This window comes from Caloenas nicobarica, chromosome 4 (genome assembly GCF_036013445.1).
Source record: "Caloenas nicobarica isolate bCalNic1 chromosome 4, bCalNic1.hap1, whole genome shotgun sequence".
Taxonomy (NCBI): Eukaryota; Metazoa; Chordata; class Aves; order Columbiformes; family Columbidae; genus Caloenas; species Caloenas nicobarica.
In genome coordinates, this window is record NC_088248.1 from 24,720,122 (window position 1) to 24,741,784 (window position 21,663).

Sequence of the window (21,663 nt, forward strand, 5' to 3'; positions counted from 1 at the left end):
ATTAGCAACAGCTCCGCCGACACAAGGAGCAGAGGATATCACAGCTTCAACGCCTCCTTATTCTCCTTAGCAGGCACATACTTGCTTTCTCCCAAAGAAGCACCAACTACTGCTACCTTTTTTCCTGAGAAAGAAATGGTAACTATTTCTTTCACCATCTCCCAGCTTTTTCTTGCCTGAAGATAGGCACAATTTAAGCATCAAAACCAGGACAGAACAAGATTATTCCAGAATCTGATTAACTTTATGCTGTTAAACCAAGCACTTGACTGTAAACACTCCAGGCATGCTCTGCTGTAAGTAAGAAGCCCCAAATGCTATTCCTACAAAGGAAGATTAGAAAACACCTTTCACCTGAACCACATCACCTTTCCAATGAAAAGAAAATGGGATTCAGAAACACTGGTTTGGTAGCTCAAATAGCAGAAATCCACTCACCCCTCACTGATTTGCTCTTGAACCTGTAAGAGTCCAATTCCAGCATGATGCCCTGGGAGACAGTAAATCAAGCTACAATTCTTTTCAACACAGGAACTTGTTATGCAAACAAAATATTATTTTCCACCAAAACCAGTTTCACTGACAGTTTCTCCCGTAAGCCTGACTTGCCACCCACTTCACATTCTGTAATATCACACAGCAGTGTAAACAAATCAACCTGGATTGCATGTACGAAAGCATATTCTCTGTGCTAATTCCATTTGAAACAGATTCTTTTTCTGGGACTTGAAATGTCTCAGGGATAAAGATGTTTTGACAGTATTTTTTCTGCCTGATTGCAGCCTATTGCTAAGAACAAATATGCTCTTTCTACAGCCAGCAGTCATCTACCTTAAAACAATCAGATACAGTCCACACAAGGACCACTCAAGGCATTGACCTGTTCTCCACTGAGGCTAATACTCACCATCGCTCCACTCAAAATACTAGAAAAAGATGTAACAAAATTGAATTTGTCAAAGCAAAGAGGGAAGATTTTCCTTTAAACAACCCAAATTCTGCAGGGCAAACAACATCCATCACCTCATTGCTCACATTTAAATCATGGCACAATCTTATCTGCTGGTTGTAACATGAACAGGACTAAAATTACCTGACCTACTGACTTACCCTCTGTGTCAGCTAAAACAGCAGGACAATATTAAGGGAGAAGAAAAGCAGATGGGAACGGATGTTTTTAGTCAGGTCCATTAAGGGATATCCAAGTCCAGGATGCAGCCATAACCTCCAATCTTAATGGAAGGCTGACAACACAAGGGATATTGCATGAGAAACATCACCCTGCACTTCCCAATCTCCTCACATTACAAGCCAAAGCACCCACTGCTACAGACACAACAGCTTTCCCTCTGATCCGGGATAACCACTAAATCCTTTATAGATGAAGTATGTCCTCAGGACCTAGAACTGCACGTGTCGGGGCAAGTGCCTTCATCAGCTACAAGTGCTAATTCTTGTGACAACAAATTCAACAGAAATGGCCTGCTCTCACCCAGTTTGGGCTTATCTGCTAAGAGGCAGGACACTCAGCTCTCAAGGCAAGCATGAGCTCCTCCTCCATTCAATGTGGCATCTTTGAGTCACCGTGATTAGAGCTTTCAAGACAACATAAAGAGGCTTAAAACAGGAAAAAAAGATTAGCCATATTTTAGTTTAGGCTTAAGAACAGATAAAACCCCATAAACACCACAACTGAGTAACACCACCCCTGTGCAGTTTCCACCAACCAGCACCCAACAGCAGTTAACTCACAAAACCTTTCCTCCAAAACATAGTGAAATTGCTCAGTTAACTCCACAAGATTCCCAGGGTTCTCTGCATAAACAAACATGACTCCTCCAGATTTCATTAGCTAATTGGGAGGAAAGGGTGGTGTCAAAAAGGAGTAAGCACTAAAATAATTCATTAGTTAAGCAGGATGTGGCTAGTCTCAACAATATACAAGCATGTCACAGTACTGTTACACAAGGAAATTCCAGGCAATAACATTTAACCACCACCCTACATCAACATACAGTTAAAAATTCACAAAGATCCCCTCCCCAAGTCTTAACCACAACTTTTAGCTGTTACTGTCATCAACTCTGACACTATTACACAATGGACAGCAACTACCCCTTGATTAAAAACACAGGCAGAAGTGTCAGCAGCTGTTGCGCAGCTCCTTATCAGCATCGATGCCATTTAAGGCCCATGTTAGCCCCTCAACTGCAAGTTACTCATGTTACCTAAACTGCAAAAAGCACCACAATTTACAAGATTATACTTAAAGGCTGCTCATTCCACCAATCCTCTTTATGGCACAGTCTCCTCAACAGCTGTACTGCCATAAAGAGTGTGAAGAGATGAACCCTGAAATCCAGCTCTCCCAAAACACATCATCAAGTTACATCAGACATCCAGATGTAAACTAAAAGGCAATTAAACATAAAAACTCATATCTCAAAATAAAAAAAAAGAAAATCATTGAAAAGGCTCGTTAAATGAAACCACTCAGAAAATGAACTTCCCTTTATTATACAGCACTTAAACTAAGTCATTATTCAGGTTCTCATTGTACAAGTCTCACATCCCTTAAAGATTCATACTCCTGAAGAGAAGTCAGAGCAAAATTCCAGAGCTAAAGTGAACAGTTTCTGAACTATGAGTCAGAATCCCAGTGCTGTCATGCAAATCTGCAGATATGATGAAATGGCTGAAAATAATGAAGACAAGAAAGGAAACCAAGGCAACAGCTCCACGTTCATCTCATTTCACACTAGCTGAGAAATCCAAAACAGCAATCTGAAGCCTCTGAGAAAGCCTCCGGTTATCATCACCAAGTGTTTTGGCCAGCCAAATTTCACAGAATTTTCACTGAATGTCCACTGGAAACGACAATGTTATCTCCGTTTCAAAGCTGGAAAACTCATTTTCCCCTTCGTGTGCACTGGTTCATCGTTGGCATCACTCATGGCATGCACGACTGGGATCCTCACTCCAGTGGGCTCCCCGTTTGTCAGTCACAAGCTTAATGAAGTAGTTGTGACTTGCATAGAGCTTGAGGTCCTCACTGATGTCAATCCACTTGACTACTCCAGCATCATCACCTGCTTCCAGAGGCAAATTGTCCATAGTTTCACCTGTTCACAAAACACAGAGTGAGAACATGATGCTATTGCATCTTCTGTCTGACTTTTTCTACTCCCATCTGATCAGTTTTGCCCTTCTACATGACTCCTCCAGAGGCAGCGACCTTCAACTGCTTCTCAGAAATCAATTCCATTGTTCACTGAGTCTATGCCGGAACCATTTTTCATACTTGCACTATTTCATGGCAAATCTGAGTGGCAGCGGTGTAACTCCTCATCACCTCTCCTGGGGTACCATCAGCCACACAAAGAGTTCCTACAAGTCATTAGGACAACACATAACCGCCACCACAAGTTTAGTCAAACCCTCTTACTGTTGTTTCCAGAAGAGGTCTTGCCCCCAGTCTCTCCTGATTTGCATGCTCCTCTAATTTCAGCCCAATCTCATCCCAATTTCAAATCAATATACAGAGTAAAAGGCAACTAAGAGCCTACATGGAGATACCTACCAGTTTCATCATGATAGTTCACAGCCTCTGTCTCCATCCAGGCATTATCAGTGTTCCGAGGGTCATCCACATATCCTCTGTACACCTAAGATCCCAAACAAAAGCAAGCACAGTATCACAACAGGAAACAAGGTGCAATCAAAAAGATGGTTTGGGTTTTTTTTCTTTCCCTCCAGTACATTTCCTACATCACAACAACCCCACCATGACAAATTATCTTCATTTCAGCTATACTCTTGCAACTTATTTACGGCTGCAGTTACAGGCACAGAACAAGAGGCTGCCACAAGAGACAGAGCTCACCACAAAGTGCTCCTGGCTGAACAGCTTGTGGAGCTGCTTCTCCAATTCCGCTTTCTCCTCAGGGGATTTCTGCAAGGAGTTCAAGGCCTCCTCCCCAAATTCTCGCTTCAGGGTAGCACTGATCTTCTCCCCTGGGTCCACCATTCCCTTAGAGGGGAGGAAAAAAAAAAGTGACTATCCCTCAGACTCCGGTTGTTATTACTCCCCTTTGACTAGCCCTTAGTATATTCCATGCATCTGCACCATATTCTGGACATCAGAGCAACTCTACACTTAGTAGTAAAGAGCAAGCACTCACATCCTTCAAAACCTGCAGTGGCTTAAACTGTGCCTGCATTAAGCACAAGACAGGGCCAGTATTAAATACAAATAGTGCCTTGTAAGGCAGGAACAGCAGAAGGCACAACCAGCTTATGCATAATTTCCTCTCACCTCTGCAACATGAGGTCGTTCACCAAAAAACATGCTTTTATCACGCATGCACCATGTAACACCCCGCAACCTCACCAGTGGGGAAATGTCCCGGGAGCTTTCCTCTTACCCCCGGAATGGCCCACTCCCCACAGTCTCGCCTCTTGATAGCTACGAACTGCAGAATGTTTTTGCCAGTAACTGGATGAGCAATTTTATTGCCACTTCCATCCCTCTTCCACCTGCAGCAAACAACAAGAACATTCTTTGCTGCTTCTGGACACAAGAGGAGGAGAGGAACAGTGAGAGCCACACTCGCACAGCCACGCTGCCAGCAACAGCTCCTTGGACAGCTATGTGCAGCATCCGACCAACTGCAGCTGCACCAGTACCAGCCCAGAACACACAGGTAAGCATTGCTGCTGGAGCAGCACGTATGTGCAGGGTGCAGCACCTCCCAGCCACGCACCCAGCACCATGCCACAATCACCCACCACTGCCTTCAGTAAAGGATTGAGAAGAACTACCAATAGTTAAAGCAAAAAGCTAGCTAAATGAATACAAAATATTTCTTCATTTCTTCTACTTTCAAGAAAACAACTCGGTAGCATTAGCAGCCTTCTGATAAGAGTAAGATGTAAAATGCATTAGGATGATTTTCACAACGGCTCTATCTTGCATGGCGCTTCCTTGCTTGCACCTTATTTTACTATGTAATCTCCTCTGAATGCTTTCTTTGTGTAAGAAAGTTAGCATGTACACACAGATCCCTCAGGTAAAAGCGCCACTAAAACAGACCATACATGGACCCAAAGAAAAAAAAAAAGAGCCTAATGCCACCTGATATAGCAGGCCAAGCTATTATTTCCTACAGAGCGAAAGCAGGCACATCACTTCTTTTGCGGTTGAGACTTTGAGACAAAAACATATTCCTGCAATTTAGCATGCCTCATTTAAGGCCTTTTGGCATATTACATATACAGCAAAGTAACATGTAATCCTTTCAGTTTTCACGTTCGTTACTGAAGATTATTTTGTACAATGCACTTCTACTGACATACACTTCCTGGGTTGGTGTTGGTTGGTGGTTTGTTTTTTTCTTGTTGTTTTGGTTTTGTTTTAAATCTGCTTCCTCAGCATTTCAGAAGTGATTGCTTGTCAAATAGCAAGTCCTTATTCTCTTCCAAAGACAAAGACTAAAAAAAACCAATCAAACTCAAGTTCCACACATCTATATCTCTCTCCATTCAGACACCCATATCTGAATCAGCTTAGTCAGAGGAACATGCACAAAAGGCCCATGAAAAGTAATAACCTGCCCAGAGATGCACAGAAAAAGCAAAATGTATAATTTTTTTTTGCTCTACTGCACAGCACCTTTCAGTCATGTGTCCCTTACCTGGTTACAATAGGATCAGCAGCATGGTTTGGTCCCCAGCGCCCCAACAATCCTCTGCCTGCAAGGCCAGTCCTTCCCACTGGATTTCTGAAGTAAGTAGCACAGTACATTAAATGTGTTTACTTCCCCATATTTAAAATATGGTCTAAGTATTCTAAAAAAGCAGCTTTAAAGAAGTTTAAATAACAACAAAGATAGCAACGTGCATCCAGTGCCACCATACGCTTTAAAGAACAAAAGAAACAAAGCAGAGTTTTGTCCTCCTTTTTGTGTTGAATAATACAGAGAAAGGCAATGTACAAAATGGCTTTGTCATATCCCAGATGTCATGTCCTGAGATACTACTGGTCAAGCACTACCCTCATTGTGCATACAGCATTGTCTGAGAATGGAATCTAGTTTCCAAGACTACAGATGCACAGAGCATTCAGTTATGGACAAATGGCAGAAAAGTTTTTAGGTGAGATAACTCATCTGTGCTATGCCATGATCTGTCAGTGGAAGAAAATACTCTTCTGCTCTGCCAGAGCACACAAGTGGAGTGCTACAAAAGCTTCAGAGCCCAACACCTGGTCAAACTGTGGAAACGATTTATTTAACAGACCCTACTATTAGCAGTGTTAGACCTCCTCCACCTCCAGTGTCACCACAACCCTCTGCTGTGTGGCAGGCTGACCTTTTAGTGCCTCTCTGCCACAGCCTTCTTCCAGATAGTCTCCCCCAGAGACAGGAGAAATGATACCTCAGTGCAAGAGTTCGATCTTGATTTTGTTCTAGCAAGTACCATGAATCAGAACTGACGGACCTCTAAGAGCTCTGAAACTACATCACTGAAATGAATATGCAAGTAAAAAAACCACCACACTCACTGGGGCCTCCCATTTTCAACCACATACAAGCCATTCAGACTCTTCCTCTCCACTTCTCCATCTCTTTCATTGAATTTGGGAGAAAAACTTTTATCACTGTGTGGAAAAGAATAATTTAACAGAGATTAGTTATTAAATACAAAACATTCCTCTGCCCCACAAAAACCTGAAGGCCAACCACCAGATCTACAACACCCATTTGACCAATAAGTAGTTTTTACCAGAATTTAAGTTGCAGGCCCTTCCTTTTCTACAGGGAGCTATAAAGTCTCAACCTTTACTGTGTGTCTCCCTGTATTTAATATTGCAGATATATGTGCACCCCCTGAAGTATTTATTTTATTCAACCCGTCATGTTTCCTGACTCACTCAAGAACTACAATTCTACTTAAGTTCTTTTCTCATCTCCCATTCAATCCATAAACAAACAAACAAGTACATTATGACGAATTATTCCAAAATTCTTAAAAAGAATTCGGAGATTTTTTTACTTAGGTCACAACCAACACAGAGAAACAGTGCTACACTGGAGCAACCACTGTCTGTTATTCCAATCAACACTACTCTTATCTCAGTCACCAGCTCAGTAAAATCATGTGTCAAAGACCTTCACAGCTAACCAAAATCATTCAGCTCTCCAACTACCGTTTTCCTAGGTCTTGACTTTCACACCTCACTGTAGACTCACATCTAGTTTAAGAAGATAATCTTATTAACTTAGCCAATCACTATTTCCTTCTTCCACGTTCAAAGAAGAAAAGAGCCACCATCTCTACTCACTTGATTTGGGGATCTGCCCAACTGGGTCCAGCCAAAACAGACCTCGCTGTGTACTCCACAGGCTTATAATCTTCCCACTCAATCAACCAGCCCACTTTATCTTCAGGAACTTGGCTACGCTCAATGCGTGATCCAGGATACGGGGAGGTGAGCGCTTTGCTGTGGTAGAATTTCTTAACATCACAACTGTTGAACATGTTAACAGGATGAAGATGAGACCAATAGTCTGCAGATAAGTTACTGAAAGAAAGAAAAAAGCACCTCATTCCTTCAGCTTTAATCCTGTTATTTAATCCCAGATCTGCATAGTACATTTGAGCAAGCAGAACAGACGAGGCTTTTTCCACAAAGCAGCTTTCAGTAATGTGTTACTGCTTCTTTCAGACACCATGCAAATGTATGCCTGGGATCAACAAACTCTGAATTTCACCTTCAGCTTCTTCAAGCAGAAGAGTACTCTAATAGACAGACACAAAGATTTCACAGCATGAGTGAGAATGTGAGAACTAGAACTGTTATTCTGAACTGTGTGGAAAACTGACCAGTTACAGAATACAATCATAAAATCATTTAGGCTGGAAAAGAAAAAAATAACCTCTAGTGATTTTACTTTGCCATGTGTTTTCGGGAGCTAAAATACCGGTCAACAGTAAAATACTTTGAAACTAAAAGAACTCACAGTGCCTGACATCAAGCTCTTAAAAAACTCTGCATGAATTTCCTTCAACACACAAAGTGGCCCTTCTGTACTCCAAATAACTTTTTTTTAACTATTATAAAAATAAAGAGGATTACTCTGGATAGGAGGCTTAAATCTCAGCAAGGGTTTATAACCTGCAAGAATACTGTAAATATCTTGGGTTTAGAAGTTGGTAGGGAAAAGCTTTTTTTTTTTTTTTTTTAAAAAAAAAAAAATCACTTCTGGCATTTAAGGAAATATATCTCCTCTGCAAAAACGCATCCAGATTTTAACAACCGAACACATGAGCAGCACTATGATTGGACCAATGAGTTTCAGATAAAGCAAAAAGCAATACATACATTAAGTAGTAACCCTTCTACTTGAACCCAGATGTGAGTATTAGATTAGAACTAACAGAACAAACCAGACTTTTTCAAACACAGGAGTTCCAGTTCTAAACTCCTCAATCAGGCTATGAAATCTTTGATGGTATCTAGGAGAGTAGGTTCTGCTTCACAAAGCTGAAGTTGAGAATCTACCAGTCACAGTTCCAGTATACATGTTCCATCACATTCACTGCTGAGGTGATGTTTGCCAGAGCAAAATTCAACTCCCAAACCACTTGAGGTACATAAAATCTTTAACAGACACAGGGCAAAGCAAATAGTTGATACACTGCAAACCTCCTCACACGGGTCACTGTTACATCACCTTTCTATTTCACAGAATCACAGAATGGCTGGGGTTGGAAGGGACCTCTGGAGATCACCTAGTCCAACCCACCTGCAAAAGCAGGTTAACAGAGCAAATTGCACAGGAATGTGTCTAGGCGGGTTTTGAATGTCTCCAGAGAAGGAGACTCCACAGCCTCTCTGGGCAGCCTGTTCCAGGGCTCTGGCACCCTCAAAGGAAAGAACTTTCTCCTCATGTTCAGATGGAACCTCCGATGCTTCAATCCCTGCCCATTGACCCTCATCCTGTCATTGGGCACCACTGAAGAGTCTGGTCTCATCCTCTTGAAATCCACCCCCGAGATGTTTATCAGCATAAATATGATTCCCTCTCAGTCTTCTCTTCTCTAGGCTGAACAGACCCAGCTCTCTCAGTCATTCCTCATAAGATGCTCCAGAACCCTCATCAACTTCATAGCTCTCCGCTGGACTCCCTCCAGTAATTCTTTGTCCTTCTTAAACTGGGGAGCCCAAAACCGGACACAGCACTCCAGATGTGGCCTCACCAGGGCAGAGTATTTTTCAATAACTGCACCAGTTCGGGTTTACAAGACAGCCCGATTTTTGCTCCTGCCATGCCCATGTGACAACCTTGGCTACACGTACATCCCTTGCCAAGCTCCCCCTCAGCTGGCAGGGGACGGCACGGCAGCCCCGAGCTCGTCCCAGTGAAGAGCTGGCTGCTCCCTCGGGAATAGGGCACCCCCCAGCGAGGCGAAAGGCCGGCAGAGCCCCTGAGCCGGGCCGCTCCCCAGACTCGGGAGCACCAGCCCGAGCCTGGCCCGGCCACCGCCCGGCGTCACCAGCCACAGGGCAAGGTACCTGAGGGGCAGGCTGCGCTGGAGCACACAGCAGGCAGGCGGGATGGACAGCGTGACCGTGACAGAGAGCACGGCGACTGACCGAGCGAGCCCAGGCACCGCCGCACGCAGAGCGCCGGCCAGGAGCAGCATCGACACCGCCAAAGACCCCACCTCGCCAGAAGCAACCCCAGCCACAGCTCCACAGGGCCGGGCACAGGCTGCGGGGGCTGCACGGGCTGGGGGAGGCAGCCGGTTCCGAGCTGCCGCCGGCTCCCCAGCCCGGGCGCGGAGCCACACCAGCGACACCTCTACCTGCCGGACCCGGCCGCCACCAATGGACCTCGCTACAAGCTCCGCTCTGATTGGACAGAGCATCACCAATCGCGAGAGCCTCCAGCCCACCGTTTTTCCCCTCCCTTGGCCACGCCCCCACCCCAATTCCCGCCCCCTCACTGGTTGCCGCGTCGCCGGGGGGTGTGGCCGGGCGCGCGACAGGCTGGACCGTTAACGGCCACAGCTCCTCGCGCCTCGCTCGCGGCCCGGCCTCGGCGATCGCGGTCCCCGCGTTTCACGGAGCCCCGCACGGCGAGGGGAGCCCGGGGCCGGGCCGGGCGGCGCGGGGAGGGCCGCGGCGAGGGGGCGGGGCCCGCAGGAGCCGTGGCCCCTGACTGACAGGACGAGCCGTGCGTGCTCGGGCCGCGGGCGCCCCCTGGCGGGGACGACTGAGGGAAACGCCCCCGGGTCGGTCCCCAGCTGCTGCGGGGCTGACCGCCCATCGCCGCTCACACAGACCCGCCCCTTCAGCCCCGCTGCCCTCCTCCTGTGCAGGTTTCAGGGTATACTTTTACCTTCTTGCCGATCCCATTCCCTCGCCTGGAACGGGGATCGGGTCGGCGACACGGAAACCGCGGATTCTGTGTTACACCGGCTCCCGTAACCAGTTACGCCCGGCTGCTGCTGCCGCCCAGGGGCGGAACGGGTCTGGCTGCTGGTAGATCAACAACCCACGTCCTCGTCAAGAGAGATCAGAGCTCAGGCAATCAAAGGACTTCAGAAAAACAATGAATCCGCTTCTGGACCTTCTTCTCTTTTTGGGTCTGCTCATCTACTCCTACTTAGAGGCTTTTGTGAAGCTTTTTATTCCCGTGAAGAGAAAGTCCGTCAGTGGAGAGCTTGTGCTCATCACGGGTGCTGGCCATGGTGTAGGGAGAGCGACCGCCTTCGAGTTTGCCAAGCGCCAGAGCAGGCTGGTTCTGTGGGACATCAATAAGGTAATGGTACAATTTGTATCTTGACTCGCTCATCCCTGAGGCCACTGGGTTTATAGCCGTGGAAGAGAGGCTGCACACACATGGCATCTGCGTTGTCTCCTTCCACGCCTGCTCACAGTCAGTTCTCTGACTGGGTCGCTGAGTGTGGGTAGAAGGTTTTGCCCCACTTGCACTGGACGACGTGAGTGTCTGGGTCCCACAGTTACTCGGTGCTGTGAGCAAGGCAGAATGCACAGCACCTCAAAGAGTAGCTGCAGGAGGGGAACGGAGCGCTCAGCTATCTGTTGGTGGAACCGCTGCCTAAGCTGCCAGAAGGGGGCACACTGAGACTAGAAGCCTGTTGCTACAGAAAAGCTGGTTTACCTTCTGCTTGCTCTCTTCCCTCACATGTTATGCGTACATCACTGGAAGACATGTCTCTTTACTGATACAGGTGGCCATTGTTGTTTTGTACTGTGTGTGTTCCGGGCTGCCCTCTGGCACAGTTACCTGCCTGGACAGGCCCTTGATAAATGTTTAAACTAGCCCAAAGTCTCATTGCTGATAATTTGACTAGAGCTCAAAAAGCCTGGCAAGAAGAGGATGGACAGATATGAACATGCAGAATGTTGTTCAGCAAGGATCATAATGTTGTGCACAGCTGTGATCAGGTGTATGGGGGCAGGGAGCGGCTGGGCAGCAGTGTGCGGGAATGGTTTCTGGCACAGTGGATCAGAAAATATAGAGGAGTTTATCATGTCATCCCAAATGTTCAAAACAAAACAAAACAAACACCAAAACCAATCCCTAAAGAAACCAAGAAAAACCTCGTGTAAGGAGCTGTGCAAATAGGGAGGATATTGTCTAATACCTTCAGTGTCTCTTCATGCTACCCGTTACAGCTAAGGCCAAGCTCTGGTGGGGCATGAGAAGGCATGGCTCTTGTCTCCTGATTTGCAGGGACTGCTGCCAAGCAGAATGTTGTCCATGTTCACTGGAATGGGGAAGAAGGTTTAAACTTAGTCATGAGCAAGTCCTAGCTTTGGTGCTGGGAAATCTATTGTAAGGGTGGGTAGAAGCAGGCACTGAAATACACAGCCAAGGGAGGGGGTTTTTTAGGCATGGGCTTTCCTGATGCAGCCTAGAAGAAAACTGCCTTGGCCAAGGCCTCGTTCCTGAGGCCGTTAGCCTTCAGCAGCTGCTGAGGCCCAGTGGAGCTTCTGTTCTGTGCACATCAAATGCAGTTCTCCTAGGAAATCTCCAGCCTCTACCTTGTCTGCTGCAGTGCCCAGGCAGCAACACACAGGCAAGGTACAACAGTTATGCATGTGACTCTTTCTTTTCTGCCTCTGACAGCACGGCCTTGAGGAGACGGCAGCAGAGTGCGAAAGGCTGGGAGCCACTGTGCAAGCCTTCGTGGTGGACTGCAGCAAAAGGGAGGAAATCTACAGCACTGCAGAGAAGGTAGGGGAGCAGGGACACACTCAAAGGCTTACTCAGAGGCGCTCGAGTTTCAGAGAGGTCAGGAAAACAAGAGAAGTGGTATCGTACACAAATCATGCCAGCCCTTGGAATCCTCCCCTGCTTTTTGCTGCTTTCAGGACAGAGCAAGAAGTGACACTTCTGATAGCACAGCCACTCTCATCATCTTTTGAAAAGCTCTGGCATATCACACCACTTTGCCAAGTTGGCTCTTTAGACTTCCAACTCCCAAGGGACTTCTGCCTCTTAGTCTCCCAAACAGCACACAGACAACACTGGGGACAGTCAAAACCTTTTATTGTAAAGAATATGGTTCAGCTGGCTCAAAACAGTCTGTATGTCCACAGTCCCAATAGTCACTACACAGAGCATACTGTATCCATGGGTGATGTGTGGAAGGCTATAAATACTGACAGTAATTAGCAAAAAGCATCAGATCTACACCAGATTTCCTGGTACCACCGCACAGTTCCTATCACAGCTGGAAATGTGGCACCATCTTCCTCTCCCTAAAGAAACAACATTAAGAATTCAATTAGTTGTCACTCATCTTCCACAACCTTGTATCATTTTGGTAACGAATGACACACACCTTTCTGGGTTTCTTCTGTCCTAAAGGTGAAAAAGGACATAGGGGACATCTCCATCCTGGTGAATAATGCTGGTGTGATTACATGTGCTGACCTGCTCTCGACTCAGGACCACCAGATTGAAAGAATGTTTGAGGTCAACATTCTTGCTCACATGTGGGTAAGGGCCACCACCATCTTCATGCCTATGTTCTTTGGGGAGTGTTGCTGAGGAGGCATATTTACTACTGGCAGAGCTGAGCCGAGGGTCCTTGGCACACCCACAGCTAAACTGGGCTGGGGCAGCTTTAAGCTGGGGCTAGTGGGAGCATTTCAGCTGTTAAGGACATGCTGTTTGTGGTGGAAGAATAGACATGCTACAGACTGATGAGCCTTTTCTTGTATGTGCTGGGATGAGACACTAGCAGCCTTGTCGCTGACACCTGAACCCTAAAAAGCAGCATAGGAGAGATGTGAGAATCACTCCTCGTTATAGCCAATTTCCTGAAACATTCCGTTTGGAAAAGTGATTGCTAGTTCAACCAGTTCAACAGAGAGCGCATGCCTCCATGGTTCTCAGAATCTGAGGTGCTGTGCAACACAAAGCATTAGCTATAGCATTCGTTGCTTAATTAACAATAGACAGGGTCATCACTGAACATGCCTAAGAAAACATTGTTCTCTTCCACCTTCCCCAACCCTCTTTTTCCCTCTTTTTTGAAATGACTTTCAAGACCACAAGAGCTTTCCTGCCAGCCATGATGGACAACAACCATGGTCACATTGTCACGGTGGCTTCGGCAGCAGGTCATTTTGTGACTTCTTTCATGGTGACTTATTGGTAAGTGATTTCTACATCAGCTCTCTTCATGTTTATTTTTAATCGTAACTACTCCATCAGCCAGTGCAAAGTAACTGAAATAATCCTCCCACTGAACATGGTACGCTCAAAAGATGGTGCTAAGGTGGAAAAAAAACACAACAACTAGCACTTAAGGATGCCTGGATGTTCCCACCAATTTGCTTACTAACACTGACTGATTGGGAGCAATGCTTGTATGAAGGAATAGCGATATGACACATCAACTAACAAAAGCTGCTATTTTTTTTCTCTCTCTCTCACTGATCCAGACTTTTGCTTCACAAAAAAAGGTATCCTCTTCCCTTCTCCTTAGAAAGTAGGGCTTGTGTGAGGTGGTGTTGTGTTGTCAAGTAAATCTGCAATGAGTACCATTGTAGCAATGACTGTATAGAAATACTTCTAGTATCATGAGATAAAACAGCATTTTGACTTGAAACACAGCTAAAAAAAAAAAATCACAGTGCCTGAACAGTAAAATTTAGAGATTGCGTATTGTCTTTCTGCATCAGATCAAGCCCTCTATGCCAGCAGCTCCAGGCAGAGTAATCTTTCCCTGGGTCCACTCATTCTTTGAGAACCACTCACTGTTAGCAATGTGAGAAGTCCCAAGCCAGGGATTTTGCCTGGATTACACTGTCCAAATGAATAGCAATCAATAACCTGATTCTCTAGCTCCACTTTCATTTTAGAGTTGATTTATACTCTTGGCCTTCACCAATTTCTGTAGCATTACGTTCCTCCATTTTGCATGGATAATGCTCCTCTATATCAAAACTCACCTGTGAGTGTCACAAGATGCTCCTGTGTGGTGCAAGAAACAGTAGGGAGTTGTTATCCATTTCTATGATGCCCATCATTCTTGATTTTACAGATTCAGCCTGCATTCCTTTTCAGAATCTTCTAAGCTGGGGAAAAAAGGGAAGTCCACAGTTCGATGTACATTAGTTACCATTTTCTAATATCTCCTGATGTTCATCTCTCTGTTCACCACTAAGGTGGCTTTTTCCTGAAAGACACCCTGTCTGCCTTCCATAATTCCCCAAGCAGCAATATCTATTCCATCACTACACTCTTGCACAGGGAAAGATAAAATTATTCCCTGCCCTCTCTCTCAGCTGGGTTACATTTTTTCCCCTCCCAGTCAATACTGTGTGATCATTTGGGCCATTTGTAGAAAGTTAGAAATAGTATTCCTGTCTTCTCATCTGTGCTTTTCCTCCCCTGCAGCTCAAGCAAGTTTGCTGCAGTTGGATTTCATAAAGCTCTGACAGAGGAGCTGTCTACCCTGGGAAAGGATGGAATAAAAACCACGTGTCTTTGTCCGGTGTTTATAAACACAGGATTTGTCAAAAACCCCACCGCAAGGTAACTATCCAAACTGTCTTACTTTCCTTCGTTGCATCTGGGCATCACAGATTAGCACCAGGTTTAGGGCTTGTATTCCCACTGACTATATGAAAAAGGCATATAGAATTGGCTAAAGAAAATCTGCAGTGTCATTTCACCCACATCGTAGTTGCATTTGAATTACCCAAGTTTGTGCATATGTGAAATGTACTACCTCAGGTAATACTGCCCGTTTTACCACCGCAGCTCTTACAGGTGTGCTTTCCTTTACAGGCTTGGAAAGATTTTGGAGATCGAAGAAGTTGTAGAGGCCCTGATGGAAGGAATACTGACCAACCAGAAAATGGTTTTTGTTCCATCATATCTAAACATTGCATTACTTACTGAAATGTAAGTAGGAAAATAAAAAAAAGACGGGGGGGTACATTATCAAAACTGAGTATACAAGCAGCAAACGTATTAGGTTTATTCCTGTAGCATAAAAATCTGTGCTTTGGGATTCAACAAACTCTTGGGAAGCATTTTCTGCATCCTGCTGGTTGTGGAAGCGTTTTTCCTGCAAAAAGTTGTTGAGATGCTTGAAGAAGTGGTAGTTGTTTGGCGAGAGGTCAGGTGAATATGGCAGATGAGGCAAAACTTTGTAGTCCTTTTTGTTCAACTTTTGAAGTGCCGGTTGCGTAACATGTGGTGGGATGTTGTCGTGCTCAACAGAAAGGGCCCGATTCTTCTCCAATATGGGCTGCAGGCATTGCAGTTTTCAGTGCATCTCATCAATTTGCTGAGCAGACTTCTCAGATGTGATGGTTTCTCTGGGATTCAGGAAGCAGTATTGGATCAGAGTGGCAGTAGACCACCAGCTAGTGACCATGACCTTTTTTGGTGCAAGTTTGGCTTTGGGAAGTTGTTTGGAGTTTCTTCTCAGTCCAGCCACTGAGCTCATCATCGCCAGTTGTATCAAATCCACTTTTCCTCACACATCACAATCTGATCAAGAAATGGTTTGTCATTGCTGCATAGAATAAGACAACACTTCAAAATGATGATTTTTTTTTTTATTTTGGGTCAGCTCATGAGGCACCCACTTATCGAGCTTCTTCACCTTTCCAATTTGCTTCAAATGCCGAACAACCATAGAACAGTCAATGTTGAGTTCTTCGGCAACTTCTCACGTAGTCGTAAGAGGATCAGCTTTGATGATTGCCCTCCATTGGTCGTTGTCACCTTCTGTAGGCCAGCCACTGCGCTCCTCATCTTCAAGGCTCTCGTCTCCTTTGCGAAACTTCTTGAACCACCACTGCACTGTATGTTCGTTAGCAATTCCTGGACCAAATGTGTTGTTGATGTTGTGAGTTGTCTCCACTGCTTTATGATTTTGAACTCTAATAAGAAAATCACTTGAATTGGCTTTTTGTCTAACATAATTTCCATAGTCTAAAATAAATATAAAATAACAAAGTATAAAATAATAAAGTGAGTAGCAAAAGAACTAAGCGAGAAAAGCACATTAAAATGATGTATAAACACAACCACATTTATTTAAGAATGTATTCCAATATCCAATGGGAAATTTCAACAATGCAAAAAACAATTCCTTTTGCACCAACCTAATATAACACCTCATTCAAGATTAAGTTTTCTTTTATAAGCAACTCCATTTTGCGCTCATGGTAGTAAAAAATATGGTTTGGCAGCACAGAGAAACCCTGGTATGACAGCTGGACAGCAGAAGTTCACATTCAACCCAGTTTCATTTATTTTGTAGTATGATCTTCAGTGTTTGACATCACTATAATCAGTTATTTATCATGCCAGATTTGACATCACTATGCCTATAGTAGCTAGATAATGTGTAACTGTCTGCAGGAGGGAAGAATATTTTTTAAACAACCAGCCACCTGAATTATTTTAGTATGAAAAACACATACCGGTGTAACGAAATAGCAGTGCTTCTTTCTAATGGCAGCAGCGGGCATCACACACAGGAAGATTTTTTGAGTCCTCTTGTAGGTTGTTGTGATCCACTTTCTGCAGCTCACTGTTCTCAGTGGAGAGCTCAATGGCTCTACAGGCTGATAGGGAGGGAGAAGGAGAACAAGAGAACGTTTGTTCTGCACAGATGGCCGTTTCCCTTGGGCTTGCAAAAAACAGCTTCTCTGAGCCAGCAGCCTCAGCGTAGCTCCAGAAAGGGCTGAGGACCTGCTGCTTGTTAGTGTTTGTTTCTTCATGACAACACCAGAGACTGAAGTCACAGAGGCTGGGAAAGTTACTTCAGAAGGGCTCTACTGCTTCTCTCTGCCATGTAAAGCAAGATTGGTATTCTCATATGTCTTTAATATCCAGTGTAGCTGCTCTGATGAGGAGGTGTTTTCACCAGAGCTCAAGTTCCAAACCTAGAATTCACATCAGAACAACTAAATTATATTTTCTGTTAACTTTTACAGTACTTCATGAAACACTTGCTAATATCTTGTTTGCAAAACCCAACACCAGACAGTGGGGAAAAAGCTTTTAAGTATTTTTGTATCTCCAAGAGCTGCATGCTGACAGCACAAATCTGCAGAAGCATGGACAAGTCAAACCTCATGCCATCAAAGCCCTGAGGGCAACTCTGCTTTTTTGTTTTAATTTGAGGCAGGGGGACACAAAGAGACGTGGCTCATGTTATGGATTTACACACACCAGCCACCATCACAGGGTCCGACACGAGTATCCCACTGAGATTGCAAAGTCTGACTGAAGGTTTCCAATTAGACTTTTATTAATTCTTAGGTTACAGCTTATGCCAGGTGCCTCTGAGAGGGACCCCTACCCCCATTCATGCCTCTCAGTTATACTTGTACCACCCATTACCTGATCCTCAAGTCCAACACCAAGTCCAATCACTTAGTTCTGGTCACTGGTCTCTTAATTTCTTATCGGTTTCACCGTCAATGGGATGGCCTTTTTCTAAAGCTATTTCGTTCCCTTGGAGTTGTCCCCTTGGTCCTTATCTTCTTCATAGCACTCTTATCTGCCGGATTCAGTGAGTTCTTTGTTAGCAGCATTAGTTTTATCAAAAATTTTACACTTGGTCAGCTCTTGCAGCCTAAGGCTTCAGCTAATTTAGCTGCTAATGCTAAGTAACACTATTCAGAGAGAAGAAAGGAGTGTTATAGAAGAAATTTGATTAACTGCTAAGAGAAGAAATCCTACGAGAACAAATTGCATCTTGGGTCTCATTTACTATCCCATCCTTCCATAGGTCTGCTGCTTTTCAGAGCATGACAACACTTAATATGCACTTCTCTCTGTTCAATATTGAACCTTCCTGGACCCTGCAGCAGTCTTGAAACCCAAATACTGCCCAGTAGATACCCATCCTTAGAACTGCCATGAAAGGACATGGGTGGGGTTGGAGTTAAAACCAGTCAGAGATTGACAAGAGCTATGTATTCTTTGGAAATAACACCTAGTTTAAGTTTTGGTCTCAAGCCTCTGTGTGTGCACGCTTCTGCCCCCAAACCAGCTCCTCCCTCACCTGCAGTGCCACTTTTTCCCATAATTTAAGTTTCTTATCTTACATATAATTTCATGTTATTATCTCTTTCAGATTGTTTCCAGAACGTGCCGTGAGTGTTCTGAAAAAGATGACCAATGCCAAGTTTGATGCAGTTGTTGGGCAGAGAAGCACTCAGTGAAAAACTATTCTTATTTCCCAGTGGCACAAGCGAAAACAGAGCATATGCTGAGCATAGTTCAGCTGGCTTTATGGAGGACTAAGACAGATGCTTCCAAATCCATTTCCAAGGACACCTAAGGGTTTATCCCACACCTGCAGCAGGGACGTACCCACATAACACAGAGTGTTAACAAAGTAGAGATGCAGCTCTAGAACCCTAAAGAGCTGCTTTGGCTGTACATCACAGCGGCTCTATCTCCTAGTGCTGAGGCAGACAGGAACTCCCACAAAGCCCATCTTTGGGACAGCACAGCTGCTTACCTGAGTGCAAAGGGTTTGCCTGAGAATATGTTAATCTGGACTCATCCTTGAGCTAAAGTAACTTGCAAGAAGCGCAATTCATGGAGGAGGTGCGTGGCCTGTTTCACCTTAATTTATCTTTTCTTTAGAGCACATTTTAAAAGTTAAACACTCACAGTTTCATTTGCTTCTGTAGTGACTACCTGAAATAATACAGCCTTGTTTGTAATGGAATACCCAATTACATTGATTATTAATTATGCAGTAGCACCATCAACACTCCTTATTCTGAATAAATACGGTTCTCTAACCCAAAGTTGTCTCTTGGCAGCGAAAGTCATAACCAAGTCCGAGCACGGAAGGTGGAGTAAGTGGCACAACAGTGACCGAGTCAGCCAGAGTCTGCCAACCCCCAGGCAAGGCTGCAGGAACGAGACAGGTCCCAGGTCATACCAGGAAGTCACCTCAGGATCAGCAAGGTACAGGGCCAGGCATGGCACCCAACAGCTCAGCCCATGCAAGGCCAGGGCTTAAATGCGGGTGCCAGGCCAGAGGGTGCACAGGGGAAGGCTCCAGATGAACCTTCTCACAGCTCCTCACCACAAGTGAGCAGCTTGCTTTAATGGGACCCACCTCGACCAGGAGGTTAAACCCTCAAAGGTCTTTGGCCTGTGATACAGGAGAACAGCACCTGATAAAACACAGGTCAAAGACCTCTGCAGAGCACAGACTGCCTTTGGCCTATGTGCACGAGGACCACCCATGCCAAGCGTGTCTGGCTTGCAGACACTCAAGAGTGGCCTGAACATGCAGCCATCTTTGGCATAGCTGGAAATGAGTGGCTTCCAGTAGAATCCATCCTGCTCATTTGAGCATTTCATGTTATTGGGGAAACCGAGGTTCTTCAGGAAAGGGAAAGCTCTCATCATCCAGCTCTGCCTGTTCTCAGGTAACAACAGGTAGAAGTCTGTGCTGCCGACAACCTAAATGGCACAAAAATGGTTACACATTCAGGTAACAAGACATTCAGAGTGTGTTAAAGCACAAGTTCTCAGCTTGGGAACTGTGGCTTCACAGTGAAAGATTCCTGGAGCTGAGAATGGAAAAGAAAGAAGGGGTTTGAAATTCAGGGCATCAAAAAATGTTACAAGCCATTACTAAGCATACTTAGACATGGTTTGTATTTAAAACCAAAGCTCAGTTGTGTGTTTTGTGCTGGCCCAGGTTTTTTTTGAGCTGCATATTGCGTTCTTGCCAAGATGACATCCTATCACACACTTTAAGACACTTGGAGCCATAGCACATCTGTTTGGCTTTTTCATAATCTTCACTTCCACCTATTTTTACCTAGTAAGGAGTTAAAGGGTCTAAATGTACAGATGCTTCAAAAGCCCTATCAGAGAGAGTCCCATACTGGCCAAAATGTTTGTTCTAAATTCTGGAGCCTAAAGGCTAATTCATTACTTCACTTATCTGTGGTATTTGATAGTTTTCTCTTGCACTGCTGGCAAACATTCTTAACTTTCCACCCAGCTTGACCTCTCCTGGTACACACCCTCCATGTTTCTGCCATTTCGTTGCTTGAACCCTTGCCCAAAGGAAGCCCTTTTTGTACAGTACAGTCCAATGACTCCAAAGAAAAGTGCTCAGAACACTCCGATATAGACAAGTCAACATCCTGATGAGGAGGTCCTCTTCTCAGACAGGGGAAGGACTGGCTCCAGTAAGACAAGAAGATTTGGCCTCTCCTGGCCTGCTATTCCCACCAGCCCTGAGCATCTCTCACATTCTGATGACAACATTAAATTGGAAGACAAAAATCCATCTAGAGAACGAGAGACAGTACCTTCCTGCAGAGCCTGTTTCTCAGCACACTATCACCTAAGGAAGAGAGACTGTGTTCACTCCCACTTTGCCAGATCTCACTCAGTCTCTCAGAGCCCAGGGGAATCATGATGCAATGCAACTTGTGCACTACTCTGTACGTGGCTGCAGTTCCTCTCTGTGTCTCCTATGGCTGTACATCTTCTGCTTGGCATAAATAAACAGACAGAAAAGCAGGGATTTAAACCATCTCCTGAACACCAGTGACAGAACTGAACCATCAAGCCCATTGGGCTCCTCAGTCTCTTCCTAGACACAACAGAATCTTATCCCAAAGTCTAGTCATTACAGGTGCCTAGCAGGAGCCTCTATGAGCAAGATTCATACAGCCACCTACACCTAAGCCCCAAATTTGAAGAGTGGTACCTCACACTCTGGCTTAGGACTCTTTAGGAGGCAGGTTGGTGACTCGTGTTCTGCCTCCCTCTGAGGTGTCACTTGGAATCAGTGCTTCTCTGTCCTCCCTGCCTCTTCCATCTCAGCTACAGCACTGACTGGAGCCTGTGCCAGGAAAATGACAGCACTGCTAAGCCATGTAATTAGGGCCTGGCCCAACCATTGATGTATTAATTAAGAACAGAACACAGTTCCAAGAGAAAAGCAAGAAGTGCCTAGCTCAATCTCTCTGCTGGATTGACCCAGTCTCCCGCAGACAAGATGAGTAATGCTGCAGCCAAACCACCAGGACAAAAAGAAAGGAAAAAAAACATCCTTTTCAATAACTCTAATCTTAACTGGAGACTGATTTTGGTC

General features: G+C 45.1%; 2 protein-coding genes across 2 annotated transcripts; one reads left to right on the top strand and one right to left on the bottom strand.

Moving 5' to 3' along the window:
• Nucleotides 1-2,496: 2,496 nt before the first annotated feature.
• Nucleotides 2,497-9,892, bottom strand: NUDT9 (nudix hydrolase 9). The gene is made up of 8 exons (XM_065634668.1): nt 9,578-9,892; nt 7,343-7,582; nt 6,563-6,658; nt 5,694-5,780; nt 4,425-4,536; nt 3,884-4,030; nt 3,581-3,665; nt 2,497-3,122 (listed from the first exon to the last, which is right to left on the bottom strand). Exons 1-8 carry the CDS (start codon nt 9,706-9,708, stop codon nt 2,947-2,949), a joined length of 1,074 nt encoding a protein of 357 aa, XP_065490740.1. The 5' UTR covers nt 9,709-9,892; the 3' UTR covers nt 2,497-2,946.
• A 135-nt stretch (nt 9,893-10,027) lies between these two features.
• On the top strand, nt 10,028-19,314 carry LOC135988053 (estradiol 17-beta-dehydrogenase 11-like). Its single transcript, XM_065633596.1, has 7 exons — nt 10,028-10,829; nt 12,165-12,272; nt 12,909-13,040; nt 13,594-13,700; nt 14,949-15,086; nt 15,342-15,458; nt 18,658-19,314. The coding sequence occupies exons 1-7, from the start codon at nt 10,620-10,622 to the stop codon at nt 18,743-18,745; spliced, it is 900 nt and encodes a 299-aa protein (XP_065489668.1). The 5' UTR covers nt 10,028-10,619; the 3' UTR covers nt 18,746-19,314.
• Nucleotides 19,315-21,663: the final 2,349 nt, after the last annotated feature.